Source organism: Sardina pilchardus, chromosome 6, assembly GCF_963854185.1.
Source record: "Sardina pilchardus chromosome 6, fSarPil1.1, whole genome shotgun sequence".
NCBI classification, from domain to species: Eukaryota; Metazoa; Chordata; class Actinopteri; order Clupeiformes; family Clupeidae; genus Sardina; species Sardina pilchardus.
Window position 1 is genome coordinate 32017991 of NC_084999.1, and position 16947 is coordinate 32034937.

General features: G+C 42.3%; 2 protein-coding genes across 5 annotated transcripts in view; both read right to left on the bottom strand.

Moving 5' to 3' along the window:
* Window positions 1-6643, bottom strand: part of ttyh1 (tweety family member 1) — a 17088-nt gene extending 10445 nt beyond the window's left edge. For both annotated transcript variants that reach the window (XM_062539452.1, XM_062539451.1), the window contains exons 1-3: window positions 5904-6643; window positions 3211-3368; window positions 1057-1286 (exon numbers count right to left, since the gene is read on the bottom strand). In XM_062539452.1, coding sequence (XP_062395436.1) covers window positions 1057-1286; window positions 3211-3336 — 356 coding nt within the window. In that variant the 5' untranslated portion in view covers window positions 3337-3368; window positions 5904-6643. The remainder of the gene's footprint in view (window positions 1-1056; window positions 1287-3210; window positions 3369-5903) is intronic.
* Window positions 6644-7496: 853 nt separating this feature from the next.
* leng9 (leukocyte receptor cluster (LRC) member 9) lies at window positions 7497-16944 on the bottom strand. 3 transcript variants are annotated; one of them, XM_062539454.1, is made up of 7 exons: window positions 16921-16944; window positions 16226-16346; window positions 10548-10641; window positions 10263-10399; window positions 9841-10167; window positions 9031-9467; window positions 7497-8789 (listed from the first exon to the last, which is right to left on the bottom strand). In XM_062539454.1, the coding sequence occupies exons 2-7, from the start codon at window positions 16341-16343 to the stop codon at window positions 8115-8117; spliced, it is 1788 nt and encodes a 595-aa protein (XP_062395438.1). In that variant the 5' UTR covers window positions 16344-16346; window positions 16921-16944; the 3' UTR covers window positions 7497-8114. The 3 variants fall into 3 exon arrangements, with proteins under 3 accessions (XP_062395438.1, XP_062395439.1, XP_062395437.1); XM_062539455.1 differs by lacking the exon at window positions 16921-16944 and adding an exon at window positions 16491-16535 and having other exon boundaries at window positions 9031-9464; XM_062539453.1 differs by lacking the exon at window positions 16921-16944 and adding an exon at window positions 16491-16534.
* Window positions 16945-16947: the final 3 nt, after the last annotated feature.

A 16947-nucleotide genomic window follows, 5' to 3' on the forward strand; every position in this document is an offset into this window, starting at 1 on the left:
GAATCTGCATCGCTCTTTTGGGGGCACAATTAATGTCTTTGATGAAGTGCACCAGTAAAGTCATTATGTAAGTCATGCGTGTGAGAGGCAGGGAACACTGCAGAATTCAAGCCCAAACAAAAGGATGGGCAGTGGGAGAACAGTGGAATTCCCACAGTTGGCTCGTCGTCCCGTGACTCTGGGCAGCTGACTCCATTTTGTGGAAAAGGAAGTGATGGTGACATGTCTGAGCGCTCGCCACAAAAGCCTCCCATCATTACTCATGGTCAGGCCAATTTCTAGTCATTGTCCGACCACGTGATAAAAACAACAGATTAGGTCAGACAGTGAATGAAGACATGGCGTGAAACGATACGGCAAACAGCTGCTGAACAGAGGTCTCGCATTACCTAAGGGAAAGATGGCGGCTGGGGGTGAATAAGGTTCATAGTTGTACGCTTCAACTGCCTGCCAGTGCCCATAACAATGCACAGCATCGCAGTGTCAGAGGTGCTTACCAACGTCCCACTCCATTGCGTTCAGAAGAAGTAATCAGGTCACACTTACATTTATACCATGGTTGATTCAGCAGATTTCTTAACGGCCCAATGGGTAACATGCAAACGACTTCGCTCCTGCTACAAGTTGACCGGGCCTACACTGCTGATACAAACGGCAGAGTATTGCCCATTTGAGGAGCAATATCTATGATAATAGGGCGGTGGTGGCAAAGCCGCTAAGTAGCTGGGCTAGACTGCAGTAGTCTGTAAAGTTGGGCGTTCAATACTTAGCTTCCACCATTGTGCCCTTGAGCAAGGCACTTAACCCCAGTTGCTCAACACCACAAAAGGCCCTTGTAAAACTACTGACATATGTACTGTAAGTGACTTTGGATAAGAGCGTCTGCTGAATGAATAATGTAATGTAAATGTAATAATCTCCTCCTATAGTAAAGCACATCTACACTGGATAAGAGAGGTCCAGCTTTCTAGAGATTTGAAACCCATCAAGGGATGACACATTATTGGTCTAATGCAACGTCTTAATGGTGTGTGATGTAATATTGGTCATTATTACCAGCAAAGGGTGACCGCTGCCACCGAAACCCATGTGACACAACAGATGCCCCTTCCCTTTCTCCCACTGTATCCATGACCACCACTAGCATCATCATCTTCCTCCTCTTCGTCGGAGGCATTGCCCGAGTCACCGCGGTGACAGCAGCAGTAGTGAATGAGGAAGGAGAGGACGACGAGGAGCGAGAGGATGAGGGCGATGGCAGAGAAGCTGGAGAGGACAAGCAGCGTCTACAAGACAAAGCCAGGGCAGGGAGGGAGGAGTGGGGAGTTAGAGAGGAGAGAGAGAGAAGAGAGGAGAGAGGAGAGAAAGAGAGGGAGAGAGAGCAAGAGAGAGAGAGAGAGAGGAGAGAGAGAAGAGAAAGAGAGAGAGAGAATCATCAATTTTCACAAAGACAACTGTGTAAAATATTGAATGACACTGGACATCTGGAGGAATGAGATATGATCCTGGATAATGTCATCCCAGACTGGAGCAGCACTGGGGGAAGCAGCAGGATCAGTTAGGGGCCGACATCCCACTCAGCTGTATAGCCCGTATGCAACTGAGGGGATTTTTGCTGCCTCTGTGTTGGCAGGTAACTGATGATGGCTTGGAACATTCCATGCAGCCAGTATGTGGGGGCTGACATGCAATTAAAATGCCCACTTTAGACTTTGCGCTGTCAATCATGCTCAATGATTATACACCAAGGATGCGCCCATACAGTCCATATCTGCAATATTATCCCTGCCATCTGTCACATTACCCCAGCCCATCTCCCGCTCGCTCACTCTCCTCTCTACCTTATCCCTCTGCAGCCTTTTTCTTCTCCCCTCCTCCTCCTCCTCCTCCTCCATCCCCTTTTCCCCACATTCCCTCTCGCCTGCAGTCTCCTCACCACAGTCATCCCCTGCCCTGCCTGCCTCCCTCCCACTCCACTCTCTCCCTCACTCTCTCCCTCTCTCGCTCTCTCTCTCTCTCTCTCTCTCTTTCTATCCACGCCACTGGATCTCTATTAATAATCTCTGACCTACTTAAATACATTCACTGCCACTCTCTCTCTACCTCTTTCTCTCTCTCTCTCTCGCTACCTCTTTCTCTCTCTCTTACTCTCTCGCTCTCTGTCTCTCTCGCTCCCCCACTCTCCGCTTTTTCTTGCTTCCTCTTTGCTCTCTTCTTCTCTGCTCTTCCATTCCTGTAGTCACTTGCACTCTCCCTCTCTCCCTCTCTCCCTCTCTCCCTCTCTCCCTCTCTCTCTCCCTCTCCCTCCCTCTCCCTCTCTCTCGCTCTCTCTCTCTCTCTCTCTCTCCCCCTCTCTCCCTTTCAAGCTCCCCTCTCCTGGGCGAGTGGACATGCTCCTCTGTTTGCTCCTCTGGAGCTGCACTCTGTAGATAATGTACTGTGGGAATCTCATCCTCCTCCGCAGCAGGGGAGCGTTCAGCGCGCGCAGGGCTCTGCAGAGAGGGGGGGTCTTAAAGATGCTCTGCCTCATTTCTGCGGCGAAGACATTGCATGGTAATTACAGCCATGACAGCGTCTGCCCCGAAGTCAGTGCGAATGTGGCGGCTGTGCATTTGATGCCTCCGCAGTTCAAAGCGTGCCGCATCCAACAAGGCGAGATATGAAACGTGAAATTCAATTAATCTATGAAACTGTTGTGTTTTCAGTCCTTCGGCTGTAACACTGGCAGATCCCTCGTCAGAATTTGCAACATTAGCCTAACACGCACAGAGAAGGCATGCATTTTCACATATCACACAGATGAGAAATAATAATCAAAGAGAGCTAGATGTATAACCCATCCTCATTCTATAATGACAAAATCATGACAAGAAATGATTACGTGATTAGAGAAGTGCAATGGCTTTTACATTTTGGCTGAGGCTTGTAAAATGAGGGGAAACCATAACCATCATAATATCCATTTTGGCCACTATATTGATAGACTAAGATATGAGGCACTTTGTCTGAGTGAGTGAGTGAGTGAGTGAGTGAGTGAGTGAGTGAGTGTGTGTGTGTGTGTGTGTGTGTGTGTGTGTGTGTCAGTCCAAAGTGAACTTCCTATTAAGCATTAAGGTTTGAGGTTGCTGGAACGTTCCTAATGCATTTCCCTCAATATTACTGGCTAGAGAAATGCCGAGGGAGGTGAGTGGAGGGGGAGAGCCATCTTACCTGTTGGTACTCCCAGCTGTCTGGTGTGAAGGAATTATCCCGCATCTGCATGGTGAGGTCCAGACGAGGAAGGGCATGACACACCCGGACCCATATTGATGGGGTGTAGCTGGGGACGGTTGCCATGACGACTTAAATCCCTGGTAACCACCCCAAATCTAAACATATGGGGGGAGAGATTGAAAGGAAGAGACAAAAGGGAAGAGAGAGATTTGATATTCCAAATATTTCAACATTCATGGTCATGATTCGTGATCACAAATCCAGACAATTATGTGAATTACATCAGAGAATAACATTAATTGACACAAAAAAACGAAATCCCTTTTGGCTGTGGAAAACAATGATTCCATGGATGCAGACAGATAGAGAGAATGAGAGAGCGACAGAGAATGAAAAGTAGGTTAATACAGGGGCATGGGATGGTCGGTTGATAAAACTGAGATTTTCATTACAATGACGGGAGGAGGCAGGCTAGCTGAGATGAGGGTGATGGTGCAGATTAAGAGATCAGGATGGGACTGTTTAAGACCACAGGCCTCAAGACAACTGCGGAACTGGCCAGACCATTCATCAAACCAGGAATGTCCAGATCTATAGCCCTGAGTGACCACTCACTGTTAATGGACAGTCTGAACTCTTGCACATCTATCAGACCTGACCAGTAAACTGAGCCCAACCATGGCATGTAGCAGTAACACAATCACAGATGTACACTCTTAGAAAAACGGTGACATATACTGTAGAACCAAAAATGGTTCTATTGCATGCCTCATATGACACCCCTAAATGGTTCTTTAAACCAATTTTAAGGATTAATCAAAGGAGCCCCTAAGGGTTCTTTAAAGCCTGCGTGGTTCTATATAGCACGTGTATAGAGTGTATGCATTTCCTTCAATCAATGGCCATATTTGGCCTTTCCAATCAAAAGAATTATGTTCACACTGAGAACATAAGCATGGCTCCATAAAAATATGTGTGTGTGTGTGTGTGTGTGTGTGTGTTTTTGGAGGGGGGTATGGTTAAGAAACCCATTGCATTACTTGCATTACTCTCCCAAGCAGATGTCCATATGGGAGACCTTTCATGTGAAGTAATAACAACCACCAGGTGGTAAGGTCAGAGTTCACGCAGAGATCATGCAGAGATCTGAACACAGCAACCACCAAACAATATGGAACATTTCACCAAACACAAAAAGTTTTGCCAGAAGTGTCAGCTCCACATGATGTATGGAACTGTGGCTATACCCGCCCCAGGGAAATCCGTCCAAAGAGACAGAGGACGCTGTTAGAACAGTATCAGAATCTAACCTGATAAAGGTGTAAGGACACACCCAAAGGTCACTCTAAATCAAACAGCTCCTCTAAAGTTATCACCTGCCACCTTTCAATCGATGCACGTGTTCAGCAATAATTGGCACGCTGAATATACTGATTGATCTAGTCTGTATAATTGCTCAATTCTCAAATGATTTATTACTTCTGGATTGTGTGACATTATAAAGTACAAGCAAGGGCAGGCCTTGTCATAAAGGCAAAAACAACACACTACCATCCAATTACATTTAATGAAACATTAAAACAGCAATTAGGCAACATTAAACGGACTGAGTGACTCATTTCTAGGCTACTCAACCCCTTGTGGAGGCGGGACCCTCAAAGCTGTTGTTAAGCAGTCAGGGGAGATGGTAAAGCTGGACTTGATGTGATGTCTCCTGGCAGCTCGTTATTTGGATGGCTATCATTGCATAACATGAGAGGCAAACAATTGTGAGTTGGGGGGGTCTCACGTGATGGACGTGATGTGTAAACTATTTAGTCACAGATAGATTACAGGGTTACAAATATGAATACCTTCCCATTTTGAGCAATTGTGAACCTGCTGCATGAATTCATGTAATATTAAAACACTGGGAAGCCAACATCAATGACAAGCCAATGTCTACCATATAATATATCTAGGACATTGATGAGGAACATCCTAAAAAATGAGACATAATTCCAACTGTCACAGTTATTTCATCTTCATTAAGATTTAACCATCGTTTTCTCACACTGCATGACAAATTACTTTCATTTTTTCAGCCATAGGAGACATCTCAATGATTCAAAGGCTGCATTCGTATGTTATTTGCATATTGACGCCCGGATTATTATGCAGGTTCGTTCATATCTATGCTGACAAGAAGATAAAAGGCCATTCTTTTTTTTATCTTTTAACTACTGTAGCAAGACCAGGTTAAAATGTCACTGAATTCGGGCGAGTTTAGGAGCAAAGTGCAATGGGTTACTCAATGGATAATTTTACAACTAATACAGATTAAAGACCTGGATAATCACGGTCCATTACGCGCCAACAAAATGATTTTGCCATTCAAACAGCAATCCCAGTGTCATCAAATACATCCCATAACCAATACCATAGCCATGCACTTGCAAAGGGAGGACACTGTAGGCTACATCTCTAAATAGACTAAAATAAACGTCTGCATAGCTTACACCATGGCCAAAACTACATTTCAATCAACAAATTGCATTTCATTCTTCACGGACACCGTTTTGAAATTCTACAAGGCATAACACAACCACAGGCATTCACATACAAGGCTGGCTAATTAATTATGGATAACATACCGTTCATCACATAGCTTGCATGTGGCAAAACTATAAATAACGTAGGTGTTGACTAACCTTGAACTGTGCACTTTTGGAATCCCTATTTGAATTCCTCTTCTCAGTTTCTCGCGACTTATTCGTAAATCACTGGAATATAGTGCTGACAATTAAGGCGGGTTGTCCGCTGAAGAAAATCATCATGAATCAGAGGCTGTCCAACTCAAAAAGAGAGAGAGAGAACCAAAAATGTGAGAATCAAAACGTCGCGCTGGTGTAGAAAATACACAGTGTTCTCGCTCTTGTGGATTTTTCCTGTTCGGAGTGGCACTTGGAGAGATGGAGAGGGATTAACGCGGAGGAGGATCCCAGGAGACTCTTTAAGTGAAGGGGAACGGGCTCCTGAAATTCCCGAAGCGCATCTATCAATTTCAGCAAAAGAATCGGCACGATTGCACTGTCAGATCATTATTCCTCTAACGAGCTTAATCATCGGCATCATCTTTCATGTCTCGTGCAGTGAGGAAGGAGATGTTATCCAGGGGTCTTCCACTGGTCCGCGCCTCTTACAATTAAGAACTTCACACCCTACAGCCTCAACCTTAATGGTCACCGCTGGCGATGAGCTTTGGCCCACCTAAAACCAAGCAGAGCAATGCAAATAAACGAAGTATTTTTTTTTTCGAGAAACAAAACAAAAATATCAGATAAAAGCGATGTTGTATATTGTCTTTTGGATAACCCCCCAGATCGCAAAAGAGGGCAAAATGGGGGTATCCTCAGACTTCAGCCACTGACCAGGACTTGAGTTGGCTGTGGTTCAGAGAGATGGAGGGAGGTAGATATGCACATATATATTTAGACAGAGTCAGAGAGCAGAAGAACACACTTGGATGGAGACTGAAAAGGGGTGGGTGGGGGAGAGGAGGGGGCTGGGAGAAAGCAACACAGATACAGTGTAGAGAGGAGGCAGGCTGGTGATCACTCAGTACAAGCAAGAGATCGAGAGTCGAGAGAGTGCATTAGGGTGGCAGCAAAAGAAACAACTCACAATTATTTCGTAGACAAAACCTCTTTGTGGATCATTCCCAACTGCAAAATATTACTTCTTAAAAACACTGTATGAATGGAGCAAATTGACTGAGTGCAAGTGGTTTCTTTTGTGAAAAGGGGACAGAGGGATGCTTTCTCTTTCACTGGCCGAATGGTCTGGCCGAGAAAGAGGGATTTAAAAAAATACAATAAAAACAAAGCAAGGCAAGGGAGGGAGAGCGAGAGCTGGGTGTTTGTGTGCCATGGGAGATGAGGGAGGGGGGCATGAATGCGCTACACGGGGGGGGGGGGGGGTAGTTTTTCTGTGTCACTGGCAGAGAGTGAGGGGGAGGGGAGAGAAAGAGAGAGAGAGAGAGAGAGCGAATGCACACTGACTCATATGTATAGTGTGCGTGTATCTCAGAGGAAAGGGAAAGGAGGGGAAAATTATATTATGTATGCAAGAGTTGCTGAGGGAAATAGCCCTCAGTATAAGAGTCTCCTGCACAAATGCTGCACAGAGACAGCACAGCAGATGCTCAGAGCACCTGCTCTTACAAAGCAAAAGCATTCTAGCATTTAAAGTCATTTTTCCAACAAACATTTCAAGAAAAGAAGTATACACAGGGGCTCGAAATGTGACTTGTAAAGGGGCTTAACTTTAATGCCAGTAAAACACATTTGAAATGCCTCGTTGTAGATTCATACCATTTCATGTCATACATATTTTACTATCAAAACCTATGGGCAGTTCCGAAAGATTATAAATGTATACAATTATGCAAAGTGACTTTAAATATTTACTTGTGTTTCATAGAGATATCTGAAAAAAAAGAGATTTTAACATGCCTTTCTACATTACTGGTCTCAACGGATATCAGAGGTGGAATAATCCAGTTTCAGTGGGTAATAGTCCGATCATGTTTTGGTTCTACCTGTGCACTTAGCACAGGTGATCTCATCAATTAGCTGCTCTAGCTGAAGAGTTGTGCTAATTAGAATCAGCTGGATTACATTAATGGTTGGCACTGATACTGTATGTGGTAGAACTTTTACTCACTGAAACTGGATTTTCCCACCTCTGACGGTTATGGCCAAAGTGATTTCCCACCAGATAATTACATGTACACCACAGATAAATAACCAAATAACCATAACCATAAAGTTGATGCCACGAACTGCAGATAATCAGATGTGCGGTCATTCTTATTTCTTCTTAGGACGGAGTGTCTTAACCTATCATACTTTGTTACATTGTTATATTTCCGGGAAGGTAACTGCACAGACTGTTTCATAGAATCCATTCTCTGTCTCAGGTGACTTAACGCTGCAAAGGTAAAGCTTCCGTACCTCCAACTTCCCAAAGTTGATGTCCTTCCCCAGCTTGATTACCCCCACATTCTCAAATGGTCGATCATCTTCTGCCTTAGCAAGGGTCATATGATAGTTGGGGCATCGGGAATCACGATGCAACCAGCCTTCCTGTCTGAATGCCTTCTGAATGGGCGCGTTCAGGGTCTGGATGTCAGACAGAGGCTGGGGAACTAAGTGCAGAACCTTCCCAGCAAAGTGTTTCAGCTTTGGAGTGAAAGTGACAGATATGGGCGGTTTGCGGAGCGTCCTCACGACGGTCCGGAGCAGCTCGGCCGCTGCACACACTTCAGCTGGTCCGGGGAGAACCAGCAGGGACAGGGTGACGTGGAGCTTCGCAGGGCTGTGCCAGTGACGTTCCGACTGGGGCAGGTGGGCCAGCACCTTGGCCTGAAGGCGTTGGAAGGCGTGGAGGACAGCGGGGGAGTCAACCCGAAAGGTGATGAAGTGAGTGGGTCTGCATTTCACCCGCCCAGGTTTCGGTGGCTGGGACACTGGCTTTGGCACCTGGAGCTCTGGACTCGGCTCCTGAGGACCTGGGGCTACTCTGGGTGGACCGACCTGAATGAGAAACAGGATTCATTAATCATCTATTAAAAAAAACTCAGAGCAAAGTAGTCTGATTCAATGATTCTAAAGCCCAATTCACACCAAAGATTCCCGACGCGACGAGACTGCGAGACTGCATTAAACACGATGAGTCGCAGTCACCAGGTCTTAGAACGTCGCGGCTTGTCTCGTCTCGTCTCATAAGGAATCTTTGGTCTGAACCCTACTTAAGAAGGAATGTATATGTATGCACCTGAATGGTTTTCTTTGTCTGCCTGATAGGAGGTTGTGGGGTTACACCATCCCATTGCAGGTGCTCTTTCCCTTCTTCTCCATCCCAGTCACCTTTCCATTCTTCCTCTGCGTCACCTTTAATGCCGCTGTCTTTCTGGGAGATTGACAGCTGCTGTAATAAGGTGTGATCCTCACCAGACTCTGGTTCATCTGAGGAGATTCCATTTCCTGTTTGGTGGTTGCCTCCTGAAGTACCACCTGGATCTTTAAAAGGGCTCACTTCTAAATCTGGCCCACATATGCTGTCATCTCTGGTTCTTGTGTGCTCCTGTTCCATCGTTGACGATTCTGTGGTATTTTCACTACTCTCTTCATGTTCCCTGTGTGACATCTGTTGTTGTTCTTCAGTTGTTGCTGCATCCAGATTGTTTTCGGCTTGTTGTCTCATATCTTCTGCTAGAAAGATCATAACATTGAAAAGAATTTTAAAACTGCTATTTTCAGGCTGTGCAATGTACGTACTATAATATATTAAATTGCTTGGTGGAAAAACTATGGCCCAGATTAAGGCATATTCAAACATTATGTATTTATGTTGGACACAGTTCAGTTGGTTGATTTTCACCAATTATAACTTAAACAACAATAATAATTATAATAATAATGAGAATTATAATATGGTACATCTGCTTCATTGTAACAAATGCAATAAGTAATAATATATATATATATATATATATATATATATATATATGTTCTCTTTTGGAATCGTGCTCTCCATTACATCTTCCGTTTCATCTTTTTGATCTCACCTGTATCGTCCACTCACCTTGTTGTTGGGCTTCACCACCAAAAGGGGGCATTACAGTTTGTCCTGTTGAGCCAAAGACTCGGTCAGTCCTGTTATCTCGATCCCACACACGCTGCCCCCGGTAGGTGAAGTACTGGATCCTGTGTCTGGGGAGGGCCAGCTCCTCGGAGTAGTCGCAGTCTGACACAGATGTGTCCCACGCAAACTCATCAAACGGCCTTTCTAGCACTCCAAGGAAGCGGTCTATGTGGCCCACCACGAAATCAGCAGAGTTTATCGCTGAGTCCCAGCGGATTCTGTTGATAACATCATCAGCTGTGCGCATTCGAGGCTTCTTTTCTGGCTCTTCAGAGGGAGGGAAAAGAGAGCGCTGAGGTGAGGGAGTAGGCCTACAGGAATGTGAAAATGCAGAAGGTGAAAACACCACTGCATAGTCTTACCAGTGTTCTCTGACTCTGTCAGTTTCTTTTGTGACTTAGATATTTTTTTCCTCTTCTTTTTGTTCTTCTCTTTCTCTGAGTCATCCCAACATTCCAGGTCTTCCTCGGGCATGTCAACAGTGTCAGAAGAAGGCATGCTGCAATAAAAGATAGAAGATGGACGCATGGAATACAACATCTACCCTGCAGTGCAAATAAATGACTCTCTCTGCTGTGCAGCAGGAATGATGACGGCGCCGGTCATGCTGATGATTACTACAGTGCTGCCAGGAGGTGGATACACACCTGTGAGAGTGGTGACACCTGTCTCCAAAGTGGCACCTGCCTCGCAGGAAGTGCTGGCAGAGAGTTGCGCCCGCCTCTTCCTGTCTGGCACAATCTATCAGCAGTGAAAGATTGTCAAACATAAATTACCAAAATAACAATCTGTATGACAATATCATCCCCATTAGTACTACTAAGAGAGTAAATGTGGGTTATAAATGTGTCTGTCGCGTCTCTGAAGTACACTGAACATCTAATGATGAAAACAGGGCTGTGTTGTAACATGGTAACGAGAAACACACAGAGCTGTAGCGCCATCTTGAATATATGAAATGAAAATGGAATTCCTTTTTATGAAACATTATTTTCTATTTTCTATCCAACACTTTTGAGGCAATGGGCATGGCTGGGTCTGTGTTTATTTGTCTTTCAGTTCTAAAACAAATACTTGAAAATAAAAAAATTGCATGTTGTGGCTAAATCAAAAATATATTTTTTTTTCTATTAGAAATATTTAATGCAATTCATACATGAGACACGTTTTTCATAATGCATCAACCATATTCAACTTCTGCTGTGGAATCTGTCAGCTGTCACCACTGCATAAATTATGATGTCCTGCACCTGTGGTAAGCTAGGCCTGTTTTTACAATGGATCAGGAGGGAAAGTCATCTGTTTTAAATACTGACAAGTAAATTAGTAGACGTGAGTGGTCAGTGAGGATTTTCTTCCTTAAGAAGTATAAAGAAATTCTGTGATGCTGACCACGTATTCTCAAAAGAAATTGCTGACAAAATCTTGGTTTGGTTTTGATAATTCAATCTAGGCCTACCCAAGAACATCATTTTGGAAGTTGCATTATCACGTCACTCTTCCAGTGAAGTGCAAACAACTGCAGTTTATTCCTCTTGGAAAGTTATTTCACCTTGGAAGAGGATTAACTTGACATGCTGTGTAGCTTGTCATGTCATAACAGCATCTTATTGATTTATTGTTCTTTCATTTTTCATTGTCACATTTGTTGACAAGTTTCCAAGTCACTACAACATGGAACTTGTTATTAATTTAACTCTTCTGTGAGTGTTATACAGTAGCTGGCTGCAGCTTGTTAATTTCTCAACAATTTTTTTGTTTTGTTTTGCTTTGGAAGAGACTACATTCTCTGAGTGCTCTTTTAGTTTAGTCGTGTGCAATAAGCTGTGAAAGTTCACTTCAATGCCAACCTATATTTCCAGGGAATCAATTACCAATAAACATCCTTGAGGGCATGACTTGACTAAAGTTTAAGTTCTGTGAGCCTTGTCCTGTTATATTAATAACTTCTTGATAAATGTATTATTTGATTTGAAGTGATTTCCTCATGTTGAACTGTTTCCAAGTCACTACAATGGGTAACTTGTTACGGCTATTCATTGATCTCTTCTGTAAGGGCAGGATTTGAAGGTTCTGTTGTGTGGGTAATCTGGAAAGCATTGTACAGACCTGTGCTTGTTGTTTGGAATGGACTGGTAAAAATCTATCAATTAGAACTCAAAATAATGTTTGAAGTCCTGGATAAGACTTCTATTAATTTGGGTGGGTAAAAACGGTCATCCATGTTACAGTTTAAAAATAAAATGATTAAGCTTAGACTTGAAAACCACCTGCATGTGCATTGGGTATTCTGCTTGTTTTAAGGAATCAACTTGGCACAGATACTCATTATAGGCTGGGGCAGAAAACCTCTCTGGCCACTCACTACTAATAGTCCCAGTGTTTCGGATCATGACTTTCCCTCTTGAGCCATTGCAAAAATGTGCCTTTAGGGCACCAAAGGCATTATAGCATGTGACTGTGGCCTCTACACCAAGCCTCCATAGTGGTGAGAACTGATCTGATGACAAAAAGCATCAATCTAAAAACCAAGAGAGGTTGTAATTTGATTTAGTTTAACCAAATATTTAATAATTTGTTCAACACACAACATTTCTATATCCAAACTGAAAATAACAAACATAAACATAAAATATATTAAAACATAATGGGTCATTCCGTGACAAATCAACCAGTGGCTGACAGGTGACAAACAAGTGACTCTTACTCTTCTATTGACTTCCATTGTATTAAAAGAGCACCACATGTGGTGCAAAGTGGTACTGCAGGTCCAAATTCAAATTCAGTGGATTAATAGACAATATTTTCCCAAAATCATATCTCAATAAGGAAACTCAGCAACAAGCCCAAATTTTTGGACAGATGGTCCTCACATACAGAATGATATATGGTAAAATGTAAAAAAATCTGTTAACAACCAAAGTTAATGCATGCAAATAACCTTATATAGTCCATAGGCCTATATGAGTGGAAAAAAATCTGATGAATGTGTGTCAATGTATTTTCACATAATGAATTTACAACCATTTCAGAGCTTTGTAGAGGGGAAATTACATAAGATACGCCTGATCTGATTGGATTTTTTTATTCAACAGGAATATGTGCTTCTATTTAGTTTCACTAATGTGTGTGAAATACCAAAAGAGCCAATAATGTTGCAAGTTGAACAAAAAGCATTGTTCACCATGATGCTTAAAATGACCTGAAAATGCAAAGGGCTGTAGTTTTGCAATGGTTCATTATACAGATATTGTTTGTCTAAAGTAGCCTAAACCTTTTTTCACTTTCATTATGATGGTGTCTTATTTATAATAAGTTTTTCTAAAATTAGATTTAGAAAATCACAATATATTGCCTTTTGCTCAGTATTGAAATACACTGCAATATATTGAGCTGTAACCAATGTATCATGGTCAAATTCTTGGCAAAACTCAGATCTAATTTGTAAGCAAGATGCAAGGGTCATCAACACAAAACCAAAATAGCCAGTCTATGGCTCTGTTCGAAACAGTAAAAAACGTCTGCCTTTTAAATGTGCTCTAAGCGATGTAACATGGTTTCTAAGCTAAAACATTTTTATCACGTACAAACATCATCTTACCATCCGCTATGCCTGTGCCCTGAATACACTGTAACAGATTGCGGCCTCTGTGGACAGCCCAGGCTCCAAAATCGGCAACAAAAACAACCTGGTCCAACCTGGACCATAAAAACATAACAAACTGTCCCTGCCAATCACCGACAAGATGTGCGTTTAGAAGAGTTTTAATTGCACTGGAGGGAGGGAGAGGGAGTAGTGAGCGAGCTCTCTATTATGTTTGTACGTCAACCGAAGTATACCTAGTGTCGCTTAGCGTGCCTCTAAAGTGTAACTCTGGCAAAAATTGACCCAAAGCTCTTTTTCTGCATGAAGACACATCAAATAAGCCATGGAGACAGTATAGTTTTGTTGATCAAGCACTACAGAGCTTGCATCGACATACACTATAGCCCAAAATTGCAAACAGTGGATTAGCTGAGGGCCATGAGCCAAACACTTTCCAAATAGCATTTTTAACCAGTAAAATTGTTCAAAACAGCACAAAACCTTAGCTTGCACAGGGTCCTTACACAAGAAAATTTACCAACTGTCCACCTACCCCCTCGACTTTCCTTCGAGAGGAAAGTTGGGAAGTGTTTTGGGCTATAGCGTACACCGGTGTAAGCTTTGGAGTGCTTGATCAATAAAACATACTGTCTCCATGGCTTATTTGATGTGTTTTCATACATATCTAACTGGGGCATTTGCTAACAAGGCATTTGCTTTGGACTCAATGTGCATGACACACACTAATTAAAATACATGAAATACAATAACAGTATAGCAAGACACTGAGTTTACAAACAAAAAAAACCAAAACAAAGCGCACAAATTACTGTACAATCTTACAGCGTCTGGTTTGATATATGTGCCGCCTGCAAACAACTTTATACAGTATGTCTATTAAGGCAGGGAGGCAGCGAGTCAAACAGAGCCTATGTCATCACTTTTTCCATCTAGGCCAGAAGTTCCCAAAGTGGGGGTCGCGGGAGGTCGAGGAGTGGGTCGCAAAATGATTCCCATAAATCAAATTCATTTGGAAAAAATAAAATACAGAACAATTCTGCCATAATTGTAAAAATTATGAAACATGGTTCAAATTAAAATATAACTATAGATCTTTCTCCTGAGGTGATTACGACAGATTAACGACAGCATCATTTGCAGGTGTCAGGTCTCTTTACGTCTCCAGTAAACTGGATAAAATCACCATTCACTAATTCCAAGACACTTGCTGAATTCTTGCTGAGGCTCCACATACCTGTGCGAAAAGACTTTCTCTGCACTGACATATATTTAAAATAAATACAGATCGCGTCTAAATGTGGAGGATGATCTTCGTGTGGCCGTCTCTACAATTAAACCAAGAGTGGACTTGCTGTTCCGCGCATAGCATGCATGAGGATCCATCTCATTAGATGAGATTAACACTGTAACATAGTTGCCAAAATGTAAATTTGTGCAGCAACAATGTATGTTCACAACAGTTTGTGGATATTACCCTGACTGAGATATTCTTCTGTTAAAATGGAAATGAAAGTAAGTAAGTTTCAAAGTTAAGTTTACACATGACAGCAATACTGTGCACTCATGTTACATGGATATTATTTTGACTGAGGTATTCTGCTTTAATCATAAAGTAAATTTCTATATGGAAAATCATAACAGGCTTCTCTGTTCTTTTTTGTTGTCGTTAAGCCAGTGTAGGATAAGCCTAGTGTGTATGGCCTACATACATTTTATTTTATTTTTTCAGTCACATCCGAGGATAGTGGGGATTGCCAGTCTCTGGCAATGATATTTTGGGGATCGCAGGTTGAAAAGTTTGGGAACCCCTGACCTAGGCTATAAGCTAATGGCCCATTAAAAACAGGCTGATTTAAAATGAACAGGCTACTATCTCATTACCAGGTGCAGCAACATAGTACGTTAAAAATATACAAATAGGCAAATATTAGTAGGCTAGACTACAGTTTTTGTTGGCAAATCACCCTTCCACAGAGATTCCTGTGTCTACTCTGCATCTTCTGTTTCACTTTCACCAACACCCTGCTTATGGAAGGCTTTGCATCCCTCTTATTTGGAGATTGTGTCTAATATGTTGCCTTAGCTGAAAGTTAATGAAGGATGTAAATGTTTATATGTAGCAATATCAGGTGGCCTATTGAATAATCAGAGACGACAGAAGCAGGTTTCCTTTAACAAAAGTTTCTCTATATCTCCTCCCTCTTACTGACCTGTTATTGGACAGATGGTTGTCATTTTCTCCTCTATCAGTCTGACGCAAAGGCAAATTAATTTCCATAACCTAGGCTACTCCCAGGGAGGATTGTGAGATGCTGAATATTAACCTTAATCTAAAAACCTACAATCATTTTGAAACTAAAATAGCCTAGAATTTTTTAGACAGCTGCCAAGAAGCATGTTAACAGAGACAATACCGTGGTAAAGGACCCAAAGTTTGAGTTTTCTAACTGGAATTCTGGGGAACCTGGAATTTCCCTTAACTCAAACTCAGATTACTAACAAACAACTAACAAAATTAACAAAACACGCTTTCTGGAATAGGCCTAGTTCCCAGGGCTACCACTGCCCTGTCATTTCAAAGACATTTTAAGAAAATCACAATTATGCATCCACTTATTTACCCACCAACAGATCAGGTAAAACATTCACACATTACTCCCTTCAACAGCTCTTCACTGATTTCAATCTAACCTTACACAGGCTAACCAAGTCACTTACCTCGTTTCATTTCATCTTTGTTACATACTGTTGCATCATCACATGGAGGGTAGGTAGAGTCAGGCAGGACTTTGGACTCAGTCTGTTCTGTCACTAAGGAACTTTCTTCAGTAGCCATGGTCTGATTAACACACAATCAACTTATTAGTTCAATATAGAAGATATATAGACACTGGTATGTACACAAACACACATATAGGCCTACATTTATCCTTCATTTGAATTGTAACGTATTATAAGTAGATTTCCTCAAACAAATACTAACCAGTTAGTTGTCTAGCCTACAATGAAACACAAACTTGCCTTGGCCGATCCACCTAAACAGGAAGTAATTTAGCCTACATCATACAGGGCACGCCCACTGACATGCCTCCAAACACAGAGACGTGGGATTACATCGTTTAATTCGAGATACTTTGTGGCAAGTGTTGATGCTACCATGTTACATTGTACCACATCCAACAGAGACATGTTGGCAAGTTACTCTGAAGGTGACAAGCATTGGTGACTGGCAACGATCAACAGTATTTCGGCATGTATGACGGTTGTCGGCACTGTCTTCCTTTACTACATGCAGCATTCACTTATGGGAAATGTAGTTTTAAGCTGATCACAGCATCCGTGTGGTATTTACAACAATAGTGCATTTAAATCCGTTAATATAACGCATAGAGACTAACAGAGTAACCACTTACAGTTTCTGTGACACTCTTCTTTTGTTC